The sequence below is a fragment of the Hypanus sabinus genome, chromosome 5 (genome assembly GCF_030144855.1).
Source record: "Hypanus sabinus isolate sHypSab1 chromosome 5, sHypSab1.hap1, whole genome shotgun sequence".
NCBI lineage: Eukaryota > Metazoa > Chordata > Chondrichthyes > Myliobatiformes > Dasyatidae > Hypanus > Hypanus sabinus.
Genome location: NC_082710.1, coordinates 52,654,244 through 52,672,452, shown reverse-complemented (window position 1 = coordinate 52,672,452; position 18,209 = coordinate 52,654,244). Strand labels below are relative to the sequence as shown.

Genomic DNA, 18,209 nt, shown 5'->3' with positions numbered 1-18,209 from the left:
TCATCAACCATGTAACTCATTTTAACGAAGCACTCGTTCCTTCAAAATAAATGTTGGTTCAACCTCACTAAGTCTTGATAATTAGTAAAAAAAAATCAAGTGAAACACAGCCCTTTAAACTTGTGTTCCATCATTCAATTAAGCCCTGCCTGATACACACTTCAATCTCATTTGTCCTGTATCCCTTATTATATACAATCTTTATTAAAGGCTATATTATACTTTACTTCTATTTTGTCTAAATATTGCTGAGTAATAATTGAATCGAGACAGCAGGGTCCAGGCCCCGGAGTGCATCGAGGTGACTGAACCCAATGTTTAGACGACAATTTAGGCACAGGGCCAGATTAAAAAGGTCAGGGTGACCAAGCCGGAGGCAAGGGATGGGCAATTTCAGCTCGCTGCTCCACTTTGCATTGAACGAAGGGTCCGTGGACAAACTCTCTCTGCAGACCAGTTCAGAACACTATTTGCTTGAATTTATTGTTTGCATGATTTGTTTTTTTTCTCTCTATGGTCATTGGGTGTTTGACAGTCTTCTTTATTTTTAAATGGGTTCTTTTGGGTTTCTTTGTTTCACGGCTGCCTGTAAGGAGACGAATCTCTAGGTTGTATAATGTAGATATACTTTGACAATAAATATACTTTGAACTTTTTAAAACATGCAGTATCTATTTACATGAAAAAAAGGCAAGAATGGTAATGGCAGGGAGAGCCAGTGTTGGATGCCCATGGAAATGAAAGAAGGTATCAAACTAAAAGCTTGTGCATATAAAGTGGCCAAGCATAGTGGGAAACCAGAAGATTGGGAAAACTTTAAAAAGCAACAAAGAACCAGTGAGCAAGCAACATGGGAAGGAATAAACAGATTATGAAAGTAAAATATCACAAAATATAAAATCAGATAGTAGAAGTTTCTATTATCATATGAAGCAGAAAAGGGAGGCTAAAGTGAATGTAGTTCCCTTAGAACGGGGGTCGGCAACCTGCGGCTCCCGAGCCATTTGTGGCTCTTTCACCTCTGTGCTGCGGCTCCCTGTGGCTTTGGGAAATAATTGGTCAGTATTTAATTAAAATGTATTTTATGTTAGTTTGTTAGCTTTTGAAATGTAATTATGGTGATCTTGTACAACCTAAGTGTAGCGACACATTTCCTGCCACATCCGAAACGGCTCACAATTAGCCAGCATTCCGGCTAAGGGAGATAGCCTACGGGGGTTTGTGAGTACGCGTCTTTTGCAGCATCTGCGTCCATGGGGGCTGGGTTGAGGGAGGCTTAAAAGCAAGGCTGTTTAGTTCGAATAAAGCTATCTGACTGCAGTTTACTGACACCGCTACAACGTGTTTTTATCGCTGGCTGTCCAGACGGAAGGTGCTGAAACGCTTTGTCGCGTGTCTGGAAGAAGTGAAAACTTTCCTGGGCAGCAAAGGGCTCACCTTTCCTGAGCTGGAACAGCCAGAGTGGCTGGAAAAGCTACACTTCATGGTAGACATGACAGCGCACCTGAACACGCTGAACACAGCTCTTCAGGGGAAAGGACGTACAGCCCTGCACATGTTGGAGGATGTTTTGGCATTCGAGCGCAAGTTGACAGTGCTTGCCAGAGATTTACAGAAAGGCACTTTGTCTCACTTCCCCAATTTGAGAGAGTTCAAACAAGGTCACGACATGATAATTTCGGAGTATTTACATTCTGCAATCATCGCAATGCAAACATCGTTTGGGAAACGCTTCTGTGAGTTCAGAAAGGGAAAAAACACATTATCCTTCCCGGTCACTCCCTTAAGCATCGATCCTTCCCTACTGAATACGACTGCATTGGCAGGTGTGAGTCAACCTGATCTTGAGATGGAACTGGCCGACATAGCCGACAAAGACATATGGGTGTCCAAGTTTAGACGCTTGACAGCAGACCTTGAAGATGTTGCCCGTCAGGAGGCCGTTCTTGCTCAGAAACACAAATGGAGTGATATTGAAAACCTCACAGATGACAGCTTGCGATCCTGTGTAAAGATGAAGGTGACATCATACAGCCCTGATGTGCAGACGCTGTGCGCTGAGGTCCAGGAGCAGAAATCCCATTAACCATGATAAATATTTTAATTGCCTATTATTTTACTTATATTCATATTTTTTCATAGTTCAGTGAAATAGTCCTTTCATTTTTCAGGATGACAGCTGGCTTACGTTATTTTTGGTTTGCTGCTGGCGGAAAATTTAAGTTCGGCGTTTTTCATAAATACAAGAAGGACTCAAATAGACATTGAATATTTTACTTAAAAGTAACTTTCAACCCAACGTCTTTTTTTCGGAGTTCAAAATGTTTTTGTTGCATGCAGAAATGTAATTTCGTTTTCTCTGCAGGAGTTCATCAATTTCATAAATGCAACACATTATAGTTTGTTTATACATAGCATAAAGGCAAAAAAAAACGTTGTATGCAGTGTTATTTCATTTTAAATGTCAAACGGGTTTTGCGGCTCCCAGTGTTTTCTTTTCTGTGGGAAACGGGTCCAAGTGGCTCTTTCAGTGGTAAAGGTTGCTGACCCCTGCCTTAGAAGAATAGAAGGGGGAATTCATATTGGGCAACATGGAAATAATGTGGGCGATCATGGTCTTGACCACAATTGTTTTCAGGAAAATGTCTGCCTGACGTCAGTGGTCGCATAAGCAGGACTTGTGATGTGCACCAGCTGCTCATACGACTATCCACCACCTGCTCCCATGGCTTCACATGACCCTGACCTGGGGCAGGAGGGAGGAGGGGGGTTTGGGCTGGGGTGCAAACCAGGCTTTGCCCAAGGGTGACCTGCAGGCAAGTGAAGGGAAGGAGCATCCTTTGGTAGAGACACATCCCCGCCCCACCACCCATGGCGCATAATGATAATGATGTTGAATGTGGAAATGACCAAAGCCTTGAGCAACTATTTTGCGTTGGCCTTCACAGTCTAACATGCCAAAGAAAGATGTTAGGGATGTGATGAGGGGTGAAGGCCTCGATACAGTTTCTAACACTAAAGAGCTAATTATGAAAAAAAACTGTGGGCAAAAATGTGAACAAGGCCCCTAGTCCTGATGGGATGCATCTCAGGTTTCTGAAAGAAATGGCATAAGTGATAGTAGTCACATTTGTGGTAATTTACCAAAATTCTTTGGACTCTGGGCAGCAGTACAATGCAATACATGATAAATATGGAAAAAATCAATTATATATATTTATATTGAATAGTTAAGTTAAAATAACTAGTACTAAAAGCAGACGATTTTTGTTTTGAAAGGAGTGAGGTAGAGTTCATGTGTTCAATATCTATTTAGAAATCGAAATACAGAGAGGAAGAAGCTGTTCTTGAATCGCTGAGTGTATACCTTAAGGCTTCTGTACCTCCTTCCTGATGGTAATAATGAGAAGAGGGCATATCCCGCGAGGTGGTGGTCCTTAACGATAGATGCCACTGCACTGAAGCACCGCTTTGTAACTCTTGGATACTAAGAAGGCTAGTGCCCATGATGGAGGACAATTTTGGAGCTGAGGGGGATTAGCCTATGAGGTGAAATTGAGTTGCCTGGGAATATAGTTGTTGGAATTCAGAAGAGTGAGGGGGAATCATATCGAAACATATAAAATTGTGAAAGGGATAGATAAGATAGAGGCAGGAAAGTTGTTTCCACTGGTAGATGAGACTAGAACTAGGGGACATAGCCTCTAGATTCAGAGAAATAGATTTAAAATGAGGAGAAACTGCTTTCCCAGACAGTAGTGAATCTGTGCAATTCTCTGCCCAGGGAACAGAAGCTACCTCATTAAATATATTTAAGACATAGTTCCATAGTAGGGAAATTAAGTGATGAGGAAAAGGCAGGGAGGTGGAGCTGAGTCCATGGCCAGATCAGCCATGACCTTAGAAGAAGCTTGATGGGCTAGATGGCTGATTCCTGATCTATTTATGTTCTTATGCCTGATTAAATTGACACTTGGTAGCTGCTAAATTGCTCCTTCTCATGCATGCTTGTCACATTCAGTCTTTGAAGATAATTGTACTGTATAGCTGTAGGCGTCAGTGTTGGAAACGTTCAATCAAAATTTACACGGCTCTATGTTCTGTGCCAGTTGGCGGGAAAAAAAAAACTGCTCCCAGATCATTTTGAATAGCATGTTATCATGCATAAAATATTCTTTTAAAAGGAGGCTAGATAAGCGTAGGAGGGAGAATGAATTTGAAGATTATGCTGATAGATTTAGATGAGACAGGAAAAAGCTTAAATGACTTATAAACACTAGCATGGACTGGTTTGACCCACTGTCCCATCCTTTGCTGTAAATTTATTCTCTGAACTCTTAAACATCTAACCTAACTTGTGAGAGAGGGAACCTACATTTTGTATATCATCCTAAAATTCAGTTGAATTTGTTAACAAACTACTCACAATCACAATACTCTTCTTGTAGTCATAGTTTTTTACTGAGGCCAGTATGGTTCAAGGAATTTTATTGTTTGTCCCAATTTACTAGCTTGAATTAACTACCTTTTTGTAACAAATAAATTAAAATGCATGATAATTGACTGCAACCTTAACACAATATATAAATGTTCCTCCGTGCCTTATCCAAAGATCAGCTTAGTGCCAGGCAGAATCTTGGACATTCTATCCATAGATTGTAGTGAACTTCAGATAATCTAGTATGACAACACCCTGATGAAGGGTCTCCGCTTGAGATATCAATCGTTTATTTGTTTCCAGAGATAATGCCTAACCTGTTATGTTCCTCCAGCATTTTGTGTGTGTTGCTTTAGATTTCCAGCATCTGCAGACTTCCTTGTGTTTACAAGAAACTATAACTACGTACTTTACATGTAACTGTAACATGCTACTATTTTAACATAGTAAAATTCCTGAAGGAAAGATATAAACACATGCTATTGTTGTGGGAGATTTATTACAAAATTCTGGCACCGAGCTAGGTAATGTATTCTGCCAGGTGAGCAGACTCTGGGTTAAACAGGTAGATTTTAAATGGTATATTTGAAGGAGTGGCGGTAAAGCAATAAAGTACCTACCACACCACAAAAGAACAAGTTGCGTACAGAATCATGCAACAAAGGCAAAGGGCAGGCACCTTGTCAATTACTGTCGATGTCATTTCTTGAAAAGAACCATACTATTTAGTTTTGCAAATTGGGCTCTTCCATTCTCTGCAATGTCACCCCCAAGTAAACATGCAACTGCAGGTCGACCTTCACTAATCTGGCACCACTGGGACCTGAGGAGTGCCGGATTAGTGAAAATGCCGAATTACAGAAGGATTACATTAAGCAATAGCTAACCCCCTCATCTTATCTTTAAATTATCATGTAAATCAGTACAAGTTAGATAATAATGAAACAGAAATATTAAATGTGTAGCAAGTGAAATTTTAACAAAGTAATATACTGTACAGGCACAAATAAAATAAAGGGTACAGGTAAATGTACAGGAATTAACTTATACAGTCTCTGCTGAGAAGAACAGGCCCCCAGTCCTCGGGGTCGCGTTGCCAGTGGCCGCTGGCGGGGGTGTCTTAATATGCTCGGCAGAGGATGGTGGTCGAAGAAGCTGTGCTGGAGGGGATGGTCGGAGGCTCAGAGGTTCGACGGACTCAGAGTCCGCTGCGGTCAGGTCACTTTCAGTGTGTGCTGCGTCTGCGAGGCTGGGTCCGATGGAGCTTTCACTGTGTGCTGCGTCTGGGAGGCTGAGTTGGGCAAAGCCTTGGAAGTCCATAGCGGGGGTACTCCCTTCTGCCGCCGGCATGAGATGACGAGTCTATCAGGACCCTGAGGAGTTGTGGAAACTGTGTGGTGGTTTCTTTCAAACTTATAGTCTTTTAACATCTTTGGACTATTTTTACTGTGCCCATGGTCTGTTTTTTAATCAAATTATGGTATTGTTTGCACTTTTGTAACTATGTGGTTTAGTGCAGGTCTTGTAGCTTTAGTTTTTGGTCTTATCTGGTGGATTTGGAGCTCCTTTCCGGGGAACGTGCTAAGATAGTAGCGCGATATTAATACGCAACAGCCTGTCCGGACTCTGGATTGGGGATTGCCAAACGTTACGTGGATTTTCTGGTGTAGTCTATTTTGTCATGTGCTTTGTTGATATCATTCTGGAGGAACATTGTCTCATTTGTTAATTGCATTGCATTCGTGGTTTTTAAATGACAATAAACTGAATCTGAATCTGAAGTTGAGCACTTCTGCTTCTAAAGTGAGACGTTTAATATACCTTCAGGCAAAGTTAAATGTCTGCAAGTGTGGGGTTGTCAGGATCAACAACATCTTCATCTTGAAAAATGAGTGAAGCTTCAGGAACTGGTGCTGAAACTGTCACAATAGTTTCTTCAAAAGCTGTTGATGATGGTGGCGGCACATCTGGGTGAGCAGAAGCAGAAGTCGGAGAAAGGAGGTCTTCCATACGCCACATTTCACGTGACCGCCAGGCGGCCAGGGATTCAGCACTGGGCTCTTCCATCTTCACTCGCAGTTACTGAGGGAATCCACGTTAGTTTCTTTTCCTCCGCTTAGTAATATGCTTAAATTCGGCGGGTCGCCACATCTGATCTGAGGTTGTAGGCAGAGAGAACGAAGCGCTGGCCGGGTGACGCCTGAGGGCAGTGCACGACTGCTGGCAGGTGGGCGAGAAGGCGGACCGACCCAGTGCACGTCAGCTCCCCCGCCGCTGGTGGGTGAGACGGGCGGGTACCGGGCGCCTGCCCCTCATGTAAATGATATTAATAAATGCAGAAAAACAAGCAGGAATCGCCTGTCTGTGCTTTCAAGAGCGCGCCAACACATGAACAGATCTAGCACAACCAAAACAATGCGTAATAGATTGGTACGGTGGCGTAGGAAATTTGAAATTAGTTGCACAGAAAATTTGAAATCGGTGACGGATTATCGAAGGAACCAGATTACAGGTAGTGAAGGTTGACTGTACCTTCTTAATGTTCTAATGGAATGTCACTTCACCGATTTGCCATTGAGTGTGTATCTATTATTATTAATTTTATGTTATAAAAGGTCAGTTGTCCATTTCCTTGGCCAATTATTTAAAATATATGACCTCCAGTTAGTCACCTACATGCTAAACAAAATTCCCTATTTGCTCTGTCAAATTGCTCCTGATTCTCAAAATAATCCATTCACCTCAAGTCTGTCATCACTTGTATCATTCCGGTAAAATTCCTTTGCTCCCTCTCAAGAGTCATGAAATTTTCCTTTTTTTAGGATGGACTCCAACTTAAGTTTTAACTGCCACATTAAGACCATTACAAAGTCTGCCTCCTACCATCTTAAAAATCTAGCAAGAGTTATAAGGCCTATGTCTCAGCAAGATCTAGAAAAACTCGTCCATGCGTTTATTTTCAGTCAGATTGACTACTGTAATGACACTTTCACAGGTCTCTGCAAAAAACTCCCTCAGACAGCTGCAGCTCTTTCAGAACGCTGCTGCCAGAGTCCTCACTAAGACCAAGAAAGTAGAACACATCACTGTAGTTCTCAGTTCACCACACTGGCTTCCTGTCCATCAGAGGCTTGACTTTAAAATACTACTCTGGGATTTTTGAGCACTGAATGGTATCGGGACAAAATACATCTCTAATCTCTTGCTGCATTAAGAAGCTTCCCAAGCTCTCAGGTAATCTGGGGCAGGTCTGCTTACCGTCCCCAGGGTCAAAACTAAACGGTGAAGCAGGGGTTTTAGTTACTATGCTCCACATATCTGGAATAACCTTCCAGATGATCTGAAGTCTGCCCCAACTTCGAGGTCTTTTAAAATCGAGGCTTAAAACTTTTCTTTTCCCTGTAGCTTTTAATTAAAATCTCCAACACTACAACTTTTATTCCTTCTTTTACTTGTGATTTTATTCTCTTTATATTGTCTGAAATGTGATGTTCAATGTTAAATTTTTTTTTAGTGTTAATCACTTCGAACTGCCTTGTGTTTGAAAAGTCCTATCCAAATAAACCTGCCTTGCCTTTAAAATGTGTATTGACCAGAATTAGACTCATCTGACAGAAAACGGTTTTGGATCCAAGCGTTAACTCTATTTTTCTTTCCTGCTTATCCTGCAGTACCTCCAATATCTTCTGTGTTTATTTTTTATTCCAGCTGAGGCATATTTAGCTCGGCTGGTATGGTATACTGCGTCTGGTGTTCCCTGTGAGACCCGATGCAAAGTGGGAGACTAACGCTCGGTCTGCCAGAGAAAGCAGGATCTCCCAGTGGCCACACGTTTTAATTCCATGTCCCATTCCCATTCTGATATGTCTATCCATGGCCTCCTCTACTGTCAAAATGAATCCAGACTCATGTTGGAGGGACAACACCTTATATACCGGCTGGGTGGTCTCCAACCTGATGGCATGAACATTGACTTCTCTAACTTCTGTTAATGCCCCTCCTCCTCTTCTTACCCCATCCCTGACATATTTAGTTGTTTTTCTTCTCCCTCTCTGCCCATCACTCTGCCTGTTCTCCATCTCCCTCCGGTGCTTCTCCCCCCCCCCCCCCATCTTTCTTTCTCCTGAGGCCTCCCGTCCCATGATCCTTTCCCTTCTCCAGCTCTGTATCACTTTCGCCAATCAGCTTTCCAGCTCTTAGCTTCATCCTACCCCCTCCGGTCTTCTATCATTTCGCATTTCCCCCTCCCCCCACTAATTTCAAATCTCTTAGTATCTCTCCTTTCAGTTAGTCCTGACGAAGGGTCTCAGCCCGAAATGTTGACATTGCTTCTCCTTATAGATGTTGCCTGGCCTGCTGTGTTCCACCAGCATTTTCTGTGTGTTGAGGCATATTTAGTGATTTGTCCATGCTGATGCATTCAATGCCCCTACTTACAAAGCCAAGATCCCTTTAGCAAAAAAGGAATGAACTGCTGGAGGAACTCAGCAGGGCCAGCAGTACAAGTGGAGATAATGGGATGGCCAATGTTGCAGATTGAGACCATGCACTAGGACTAGCATCTAAAAGTACTGATTATTGCTTCACCTCCAACAGTTTGCTTTCTGCTTCAGATTCCAGCATCTCTTGACTCTTTTGTCTCAAAGATTTCTTTAACCGGTTTAGAAACTTCCCTGGTCATTTAACAATTTAAGAATATCCAAGTACCCCTGTTTTATATCCCATAAAAAGTAACAGTATTTAAATCACAATGCCTCTTGCCTCTCACACACCTAACAACACCAAGTTACAACTGCTGAGCGCCCACTCCCCTTACTGTCTTCTTGAATTTTAATGCAAACCTGTTCCTTATTTACGATGCTGCCAAGTTTTATTTCACACACTAATTTTGCAGTTATATTCTCTCCATTCAAGGCCAGTTAAATTGCATTTGGTAAGCAGCAGAGCGAGTAGAAAACATGCCTCAAGCCAATCTGGACTCAGATCCAGCGTACATTTTCAAATGTTCCAGTCAAAACCAAAACTGGTGGGAAGAGTTAATACAGAAAAACTGTGACAAACTATTAATAAGTTTTTTTTCTAATTACCTGCAGATAAACATGTAGTTGGCAAATGTATTTCAGCATTAGAATGCATTTTGGCATGAACAATTGATGTTGTTAAAGAGAAGGAAAGTATTGTGACATGAATCTATAAGTTAAGGAGCTCTTCAAACCTGCTCCGCCATTCTCTATGATTATGAATGCAACCACCGTTCTGCATCCCTCTGATTAGATTTCAGTTCTAGACACTAGGACTTTTCAAATCCCATTAAATTGTGACCTTTATGAATGCATTCCCATTTCAGAAATATAGCTCCCAACTTTGTAATAATCTCGCTCATTCCATCTTCACTCCCTGACGTTGAAGGCCAGCGAGGAATCAATGGCCTGTGCTTTCCCGCGAAATTACATTTTACAGATTCAGTGCTCTCAAAGCCATCGGTCGAAACACTTAGCTATAACCTGACTCCCGTTGTTCCCTAAAACCTAGCATCAACAAGACAACGGCCGACTTTTAAAACGGGCCCGTTTTAAAAAAGGTGATTCCCTTTAAAGCCGTAGCATATTTAATCGGAGAAATACATAATCGAAGATATAGCAACAACGTTGTAAATGAATCTGCAGCATGAAATTCCTCGCTGTATCATCTCGTCTTCTGTATTTCGCGGGATATTTTAACCTTATATATAAAACAAACATTGCACTGCCATAATCTGGAGAATTTCCGTAAACCGTATCTCACCTGTTGATCTTCTGAACAAAAGCTCTCCGCTCGTAATTTAAAGTAGCCATTGATGTGTGTTTATGCCCGGAAATCCAGTAAAAGACTAAAGTTGAGGCAATGATCTAATTATGAAAATACCATGTGGGGGTGGAAACTTCCGCATTTTCACCTTTCTCTCCCAGCCGGGAGCCAATTGTACATGAGGGGACTGGTTTGCATGCTGGCCAAATCAGCTGGTCGGGATTAGATAGACCAACCATTCGCAGAGAATGTATATACGCACACACAATTTACATTCCGCTGTATGGGATACAGACTGGCTTATCAGCTTTCCAACACTTTCCGGAACTCTTCATCTCTAACATACACACATACAGTAACAGGCTGACTTTAACAGTGCGAGTGCTTAACCAAAGTCAGCAAAGTCAAGCACCAAACCGCGATATGCAGATGACACTTGCATACATGCACGCTCAGAAACTGAGATCCACGTTCTGTGGTTCAAGGTCAGTTTATTAACGAACGCACAGGGGAAAACGGGCCTGATGCGTAACCTCCGCAAAGCAAGCTGCCCCTGCTGTGGAACTCTACGAAAATAAAGGTCCATGTAACCACAACTCATCTCGATGGAGACAATCCTCAGAGTTGACGTTCACTATCTCAATCAGGGTGTCATCAAAGGATGCAAATCGCCCGCAAAACTCGTGGTCCCCCCACCGGGCAGGAGTGATCCCTACCCCCGTGCGCGCTTCTGAATCACGGGTTACCTACACCGGGGGACCCCGCCTACACAGTCCCCATAAAAGCTTCCAAATCCACTAGCAGGTCAAGTAAACCAGCTAACATAGGTAATAATTTTGATATAGAATAAATCATTCGTTCATTGTTAAATCCCGGGGTTTGGTGCCATCGGCACAAGAAATTATTGCACTATTCGGACATTTAAGGATGCATCCTAGACTGACAAAACCATGGTCAAACTCATTACGCCATTTCAAAATTATGAGTTATTTACATACACACGCTTTCCGGCAGGAATCACTGAATTGTAATAATATGTTAATTAAAAACTGCAAGAAAATTTAATAACTTTCCCAAAAATTCGATCCCCCTATGTACTTAACAAGTAATACAAATGAGCTGGAATTGTTGTTTAATGATCCTAAATTAATGAAAATGCACCAAGAAAAGACGAACATTTAAATTATTACTTTGAAATATTTACTGAAAGTGGATATTAAGCGTGGCTCAGATTAATCCCTGTTCTCCACGCTTGTATTTGTCATCATATCTAGTAACCAACAGAGGGCGCTAGGATCTTACTCGCAGCATGTTCATTCTCAAACCCTTCGTCATTTTCACTGCGGCTGTTGCCTGGTGCTGTACACGCCATTTCTCGGGAAATCCGCATGTGACTCTTGTGATTTGATACTGGAATTTTAAAATGAGTAAATGCCCTCTGTCATTTACATTACACCCAATTGCACACAGTGAAATTCTCTAAACAGAAAAGATCAGAAAACCTCAATTTCTACTGTCCATGCTTCTACCGTACAAATATGTCCATCTATCCTTGTCGTCAGTTGTTAAATCCATGCATCAGCTTTTCACTTAGTCCCAGTTCCTAAACACCTACAAACACTAATTAGAAGTATCAGTGTGCATGTGGTCAGAAAAGTCATTATTTTTAATTCTGTCTTTGCTTGGATAGTTAAGAGTGGAACCAGATGAGTATAATCAATCCCAGGCTCTGTGCAACAACGGTGCTGTTGTGGTAAATCACAAAGACTGAAATCCGTTCATGGTGGAGAAAATCATTTTGAGTGCCTGTACCAGAAATATCCTTGGATTGTTCCTACTTCTTTTCTTCCTATGGTATTCAATATTATCCAAAACACAAATTGTATATTTATGCTGAATACACTCCTCTTTACCATACAACCACTGCATGTGGCCATTGGTTTCATCTCAGCTGTCTGAATCTGATCTCATGTTGTTTACACTTTTACCTCATCTCCATGATGCCACTTCTACTTCAATTCCCCTGCTACCACCCAGTTCCATCTCCATGATGCCACCTCTACTTCAATTCCCCTGCTACCACCCAGTTCAATCTCCATGATGCCACCTCTACTTCAGTTCTTCTGCTACCACCCAGTTCCATCTCCATGATGCCACCTCTACTTCAGTTCCTCTGCTACCACCCAGTTCAAACTCCATGATGCCACCTCTACTTCAGTTCCTCTGCTACCACCCAGTTCCATCTCCATGATGCCACCTCTACTTGTTCCTCTGCTACCACCCAGTTCCATCTCCATGATGCCACCTCTACTTGTTCCTCTGCTACCACCCAGTTCCATCTCCATGATGCCACCTCTACTTCAGTTCCTCTGCTACCACCCAGTTCCATCTCCATGATGCCACCTCTACTTCAGTTCCTCTGCTACCACCCAGTTCAATCTCCATGATGCCACCTCTACTTCAGTTCCTCTGCTACCACCCAGTTCAATCTCCATGATGCCACCTCTACTTCAGTTCTTCTGCTACCACCCAGTTCCATCTCCATGATGCCACCTCTACTTCAGTTCCTCTGCTACCACCCAGTTCCATCTCCATGATGCCACCTCTACTTCAGTTCCTCTGCTACCACCCAGTTCAAACTCCATGATGCCACCTCTACTTCAGTTCCTCTGCTACCACCCAGTTCCATCTCCATGATGCCTCCTCTACTTCAGTTCTTCTGCTACCACCCAGTTCAATCTCCATGATGCCACCTCTACTTCAGTTCCTCTGCTACCACCCAGTTCCATCTCCATGATGCCACCTCTACTTCAGTTCCTCTGCTACCACCCAGTTCCATCTCCATGATGCCACCTCTACTTCAGTTCTTCTGCTACCACCCAGTTCCATCTCCATGATGCCACCTCTACTTCAGTTCCTCTGCTACCACCCAGTTCAATCTCCATGATGCCACCTCTACTTCAGTTCCTCTGCTACCACCCAGTTCCATCTCCATGATGCCACCTCTACTTCAGTTCCTCTGCTACCACCCAGTTCAAACTCCATGATGCCACCTCTACTTCAGTTCCTCTGCTACCACCCAGTTCCATCTCCATGATGCCACCTCTACTTGTTCCTCTGCTACCACCCAGTTCCATCTCCATGATGCCACCTCTACTTCAGTTCCTCTGCTACCACCCAGTTCCATCTCCATGATGCCACCTCTACTTCAGTTCCTCTGCTACCACCCAGTTCAATCTCCATGATGCCACCTCTACTTCAGTTCCTCTGCTACCACCCAGTTCCATCTCCATGATGCCACCTCTACTTCAGTTCCTCTGCTACCACCCAGTTCCATCTCCATGATGCCACCTCTACTTCAGTTCCTCTGCTACCACCCAGTTCAAACTCCATGATGCCACCTCTACTTCAGTTCTTCTGCTACCACCCAGTTCCATCTCCATGATGCCACCTCTACTTCAGTTCCTCTGCTACCACCCAGTTCCATCTCCATGATGCCACCTCTACTTCAGTTCCTCTGCTACCACCCAGTTCAATCTCCATGATGCCACCTCTACTTCAGTTCCTCTGCTACCACCCAGTTCAAACTCCATGATGCCACCTCTACTTCAGTTCTTCTGCTACCACCCAGTTCCATCTCCATGATGCCACCTCTACTTCAGTTCCTCTGCTACCACCCAGTTCCATCTCCATGATGCCACCTCTACTTCAGTTCCTCTGCTACCACCCAGTTCCATCTCCATGATGCCACCTCTACTTCAGTTCCTCTGCTACCACCCAGTTCAATCTCCATGATGCCACCTCTACTTCAGTTCCTCTGCTACCACCCAGTTCCATCTCCATGATGCCACCTCTACTTCAGTTCTTCTGCTACCACCCAGTTCCATCTCCATGATGCCACCTCTACTTGTTCCTCTGCTACCACCCAGTTCCATCTCCATGATGCCACCTCTACTTCAGTTCCTCTGCTACCACCCAGTTCCATCTCCATGATGCCACCTCTACTTCAGTTCCTCTGCTACCACCCAGTTCCATCTCCATGATGCCACCTCTACTTCAGTTCCTCTGCTACCACCCAGTTCCATCTCCATGATGCCACCTCTACTTCAGTTCCTCTGCTACCACCCAGTTCCATCTCCATGATGCCACCTCTACTTGTTCCTCTGCTACCACCCAGTTCCATCTCCATGATGCCACCTCTACTTCAGTTCTTCTGCTACCACCCAGTTCCATCTCCATGATGCCACCTCTACTTCAGTTCCTCTGCTACCACCCAGTTCCATCTCCATGATGCCACCTCTACTTCAGTTCCTCTGCTACCACCCAGTTCCATCTCCATGATGCCACCTCTACTTCAGTTCCTCTGCTACCACCCAGTTCAATCTCCATGATGCCACCTCTACTTCAGTTCTTCTGCTACCACCCAGTTCCATCTCCATGATGCCACCTCTACTTCAGTTCCTCTGCTACCACCCAGTTCCATCTCCATGATGCCACCTCTACTTCAGTTCCTCTGCTACCACCCAGTTCAATCTCCATGATGCCACCTCTACTTCAGTTCCTCTGCTACCACCCAGTTCCATCTCCATGATGCCACCTCTACTTCAGTTCCTCTGCTACCACCCAGTTCAATCTCCATGATGCCACCTCTACTTCAGTTCCTCTGCTACCACCCAGTTCAATCTCCATGATGCCACCTCTACTTCAGTTCCTCTGCTACCACCCAGTTCCATCTCCATGATGCCACCTCTACTTCTGTTCCTCTGCTACCACCCAGTTCCATCTCCATGATGCCACCTCTACTTCTGTTCCTCTGCTAGTGAACCTCATCCATGCATTTATTATTTTTAGGTAATTACTCCAAAAGCATTCCTGATGCAGTGCTCTATAAACTTGACGTGTTTCAATGTTTGTTGTCCAACCCCTTGCTTGCACTGTCTTGGGTTCAAGAACAGGAAAACGTAGAATTAAACAATTGGCAAAAGAACCTAAATTGATGACAAAATTAGCTTTGCACTCCAAGTGGCCCAAAACATTGATGGAATCATGGAGAAGGCACATCAGTTGCTCTACTTTATTAGGAGATGAGGAGATTAGGCATGTCACAAAGACAGTTGGCAAATTTTTACAGCTATAAAGGGGTGAGCATTTTGATTGGTCGCTTCACCACCGGCTATGGAAGCTCCAATGTGCAGGATCAAAGAAGCTGCAGACGGTTATATGCTCAGTCAGATCCATTAAGAGAACAAGCCTCCTATCATCGATGACATCTTCAAAAGGTGGACTCAAGAAGGCAGTGTCCATCACTGAGAACCCACACCATCCAGGACAATGTCCTCTTCTCATTACTATCATTGAGGAGGAGGTACAGGAGCTCGAAGACCCATACTCAATGTTTTAGGAACAGCTTTTTCCACTCTGCCATCAAGTTTTGAAATAGTTCAGAATCAGAATCAGTTATTTTCACCAGCATGTGACGTGAAATCTGTTAACTTAGCAGCAGCAGTTCAATGCAATACATAATAATATAGCAGAGAAAAAAAATAATAAAAAATATTTTTTAAAAGTAAATCAATTATAGTATATATATACTGAATAGATTTTTTTAAATGTGCAAAAACAGAAATACTGTATATTAATAAAAGTGAGGTAGTGCCCAAAGATTCAATGTCCATTTAGGAATCGGATGGCAGAGGGGAAGAAGCTGTTCCTCAATCGCTGACTGTGTGCCTTCAGACTTCTGTATCTTCTACCTGATGGTAACAGTGAGAAAAGGGCATGCCCTGGGTGCTGGAGGCCTTAATAATGGACGTTGCCTTTCTGAGACACTGCTCCCTGAAGATGTCCTGGATACTTTGTAGGCTAGTGCCCAAGATGGAACTGACTAGATTTACAACCCTCTGTAGGTTCTTTTGGTCCTGTGCAGTAGCCCCTCCATACCAGACAGTGATGCAGCCTGTCAGAATGCTCTCCACAGTACATCTATAGAAGTTTTTGAGTGTATTTGTTGACATGCCAAATCAAACTCCTAATAAAGTTTAGCCACTGTCTTGCCTTCTTTATGGCTACATCGATATGTTGGGACCAAGTTAGACCCTCAGAGATCTTGACACTCGGGAACTTGAAGCTGCTCACTCTCTCCACTTCTGATCCCTCTATGAGGATTGTTATGTGTTCCTTCGTCCTGCCCTTCCTGAAATCATTCCTGAATCTACAAACACTACCTTGTTATTCCTCTTCTGTGTTATTTATTTAGTTTTAGTCATGTTATGTCTTGCACTGTACTGCTGCTGTAAAATATCAAATTTCATGAGATATGTGTGTGATAATAAGCCTGATTCTGATCTCTAAGATGCACTAACAGGTTTAGTAGTGGGGCCAAATGCAATTGGATGCTCAACAATGCAGCTGGTTACGCATATGGAAGGAAAGAATTTGTAAGAATTTACAAAGATGTTGCCTGGATTGGAGGGCGTACCTTATAAAAATAGGTTGGGTGAACTTGGCCTTTTCCCCTTGGAGCGACGATGAGAAGTGACCGGATAGAGGTGTATAAGATGATGAGGGGCATTTATTGTGTGCATAGTCACAGGCTTTTACCCAGGGCTGAAATGGCTAACACGAGGGGGTGTAGTTTTAAAGTGCTTGGAAATAGTTACTGAGGGGATGTGAGGGGCAAGTTTTACCACACAGAATGGTGGGTGCGTGGAATGCACTGCCAGTGGCGGTGGTGGAAGCGTAAACAATAGGATCTTTTAAGAGCCTCTTAGATAGGTACCTGGAACTCAGAAAAATGGAAGGCTATGCGCGAGGAAAATTCTAGGCACTTTCTAGAGTAGGTTACATGGTCAGCACGACACTGTGGGCCGAAGGGCTTGTAACGTGTTGTAAATTTCTATGTTCTGACTACATGGAGAGAGCAGGTTGTGGGACCAGCTCTATTACTCTCACCTAACCGCTATTCAGACTTGATTAGCTGAATGGACTCCTTCAGTAGAATAATCAGAAAGGAAGGATAAGCTTCAATTATGCTCCACTTCAGTTTTTTAATTTGCATCCTTGTTATCAACTGTCTCAATAACTTCATTCTCTGTAATGTTTTCTGACCAGACAAGATAGTTACGTTTTCCTGTTTTTGGCTTCTAACTTTTCCATAAATATGACTGCTCCGCCTCTGGCAGCTGTGCCTTCAGCTATTACAGTGGAATTCCTTCTGTAAATAACTCTTGTCCTCTGCCTATTTGTCTTCCTTTGAAGACATCACTTAAAGTCTACATCTTTGAGGAAGAATTCGGATATATATTATCCTCCTATACCCCAACCCTCTCTGCAGATTGGTGTTTTGAGTTTTGAAACTTTGATATTGCAATTGCCACCATTAACTATGCAAGATAAATGGAAGTTGGAGAGCTTGTACCATTTCTAAATGGGTGTAAAATTATGTCCAAATGTGTAGGGATAGCACCTTACCAATTAAGAGCATAACACAAGACAGAAACCGGTTTGGACGTGTGTTACAATTTCTATAACTGAAGGCATTTTGTCTTAGAACAGGTTCCTGGATTTTATTTTGCTGGGATTTGATATTAATTCTAACAAGTATGAAAAATAAAAAGTAAATAGATTGAAGGTTCTCCGACTGGAAGAAATGAAATCGTTGGTGCATTTTTGTGATCAAAGGCAAAAACTGACGGAAATATTTCACTTGGGAGATGAAGAAAAATAACTTTTCGGGAACTTTCATTGGAACTAAGAAAGCGTTGCGGGGAAGTGTGAGAGGTTACAGAAAAGAATCAAATGAAATGTGAGCGATAAAGTAAAACGCACGAGAGAAAAATGGAAGATGAAAGAAGCTTGCAATGCCTTAATTTCGAAATAAACTTTTGACGGGGCTGCAACTACGAAACACGTGGCGCATAGTTCGGGACGGATCGGAGGCAGCAGCGAGCCGGGGGAACGGAACGCTGGAGTGCGCGACCGTGCT

General features: G+C 43.1%; 1 protein-coding gene across 4 annotated transcripts in view; it reads right to left on the bottom strand.

The window, feature by feature from the left end:
• dock8 (dedicator of cytokinesis 8) overlaps positions 1 to 10,338 on the bottom strand; it is a 259,562-nt gene extending 249,224 nt beyond the window's left edge. For all 4 annotated transcript variants that reach the window (XM_059969949.1, XM_059969950.1, XM_059969951.1 and 1 more), the window contains exon 1: positions 10,223 to 10,338. In XM_059969949.1, the coding sequence (XP_059825932.1) occupies positions 10,223 to 10,272 (50 nt within the window). In that variant the 5' untranslated portion in view covers positions 10,273 to 10,338. The remainder of the gene's footprint in view (positions 1 to 10,222) is intronic.
• Positions 10,339 to 18,209: the final 7,871 nt, after the last annotated feature.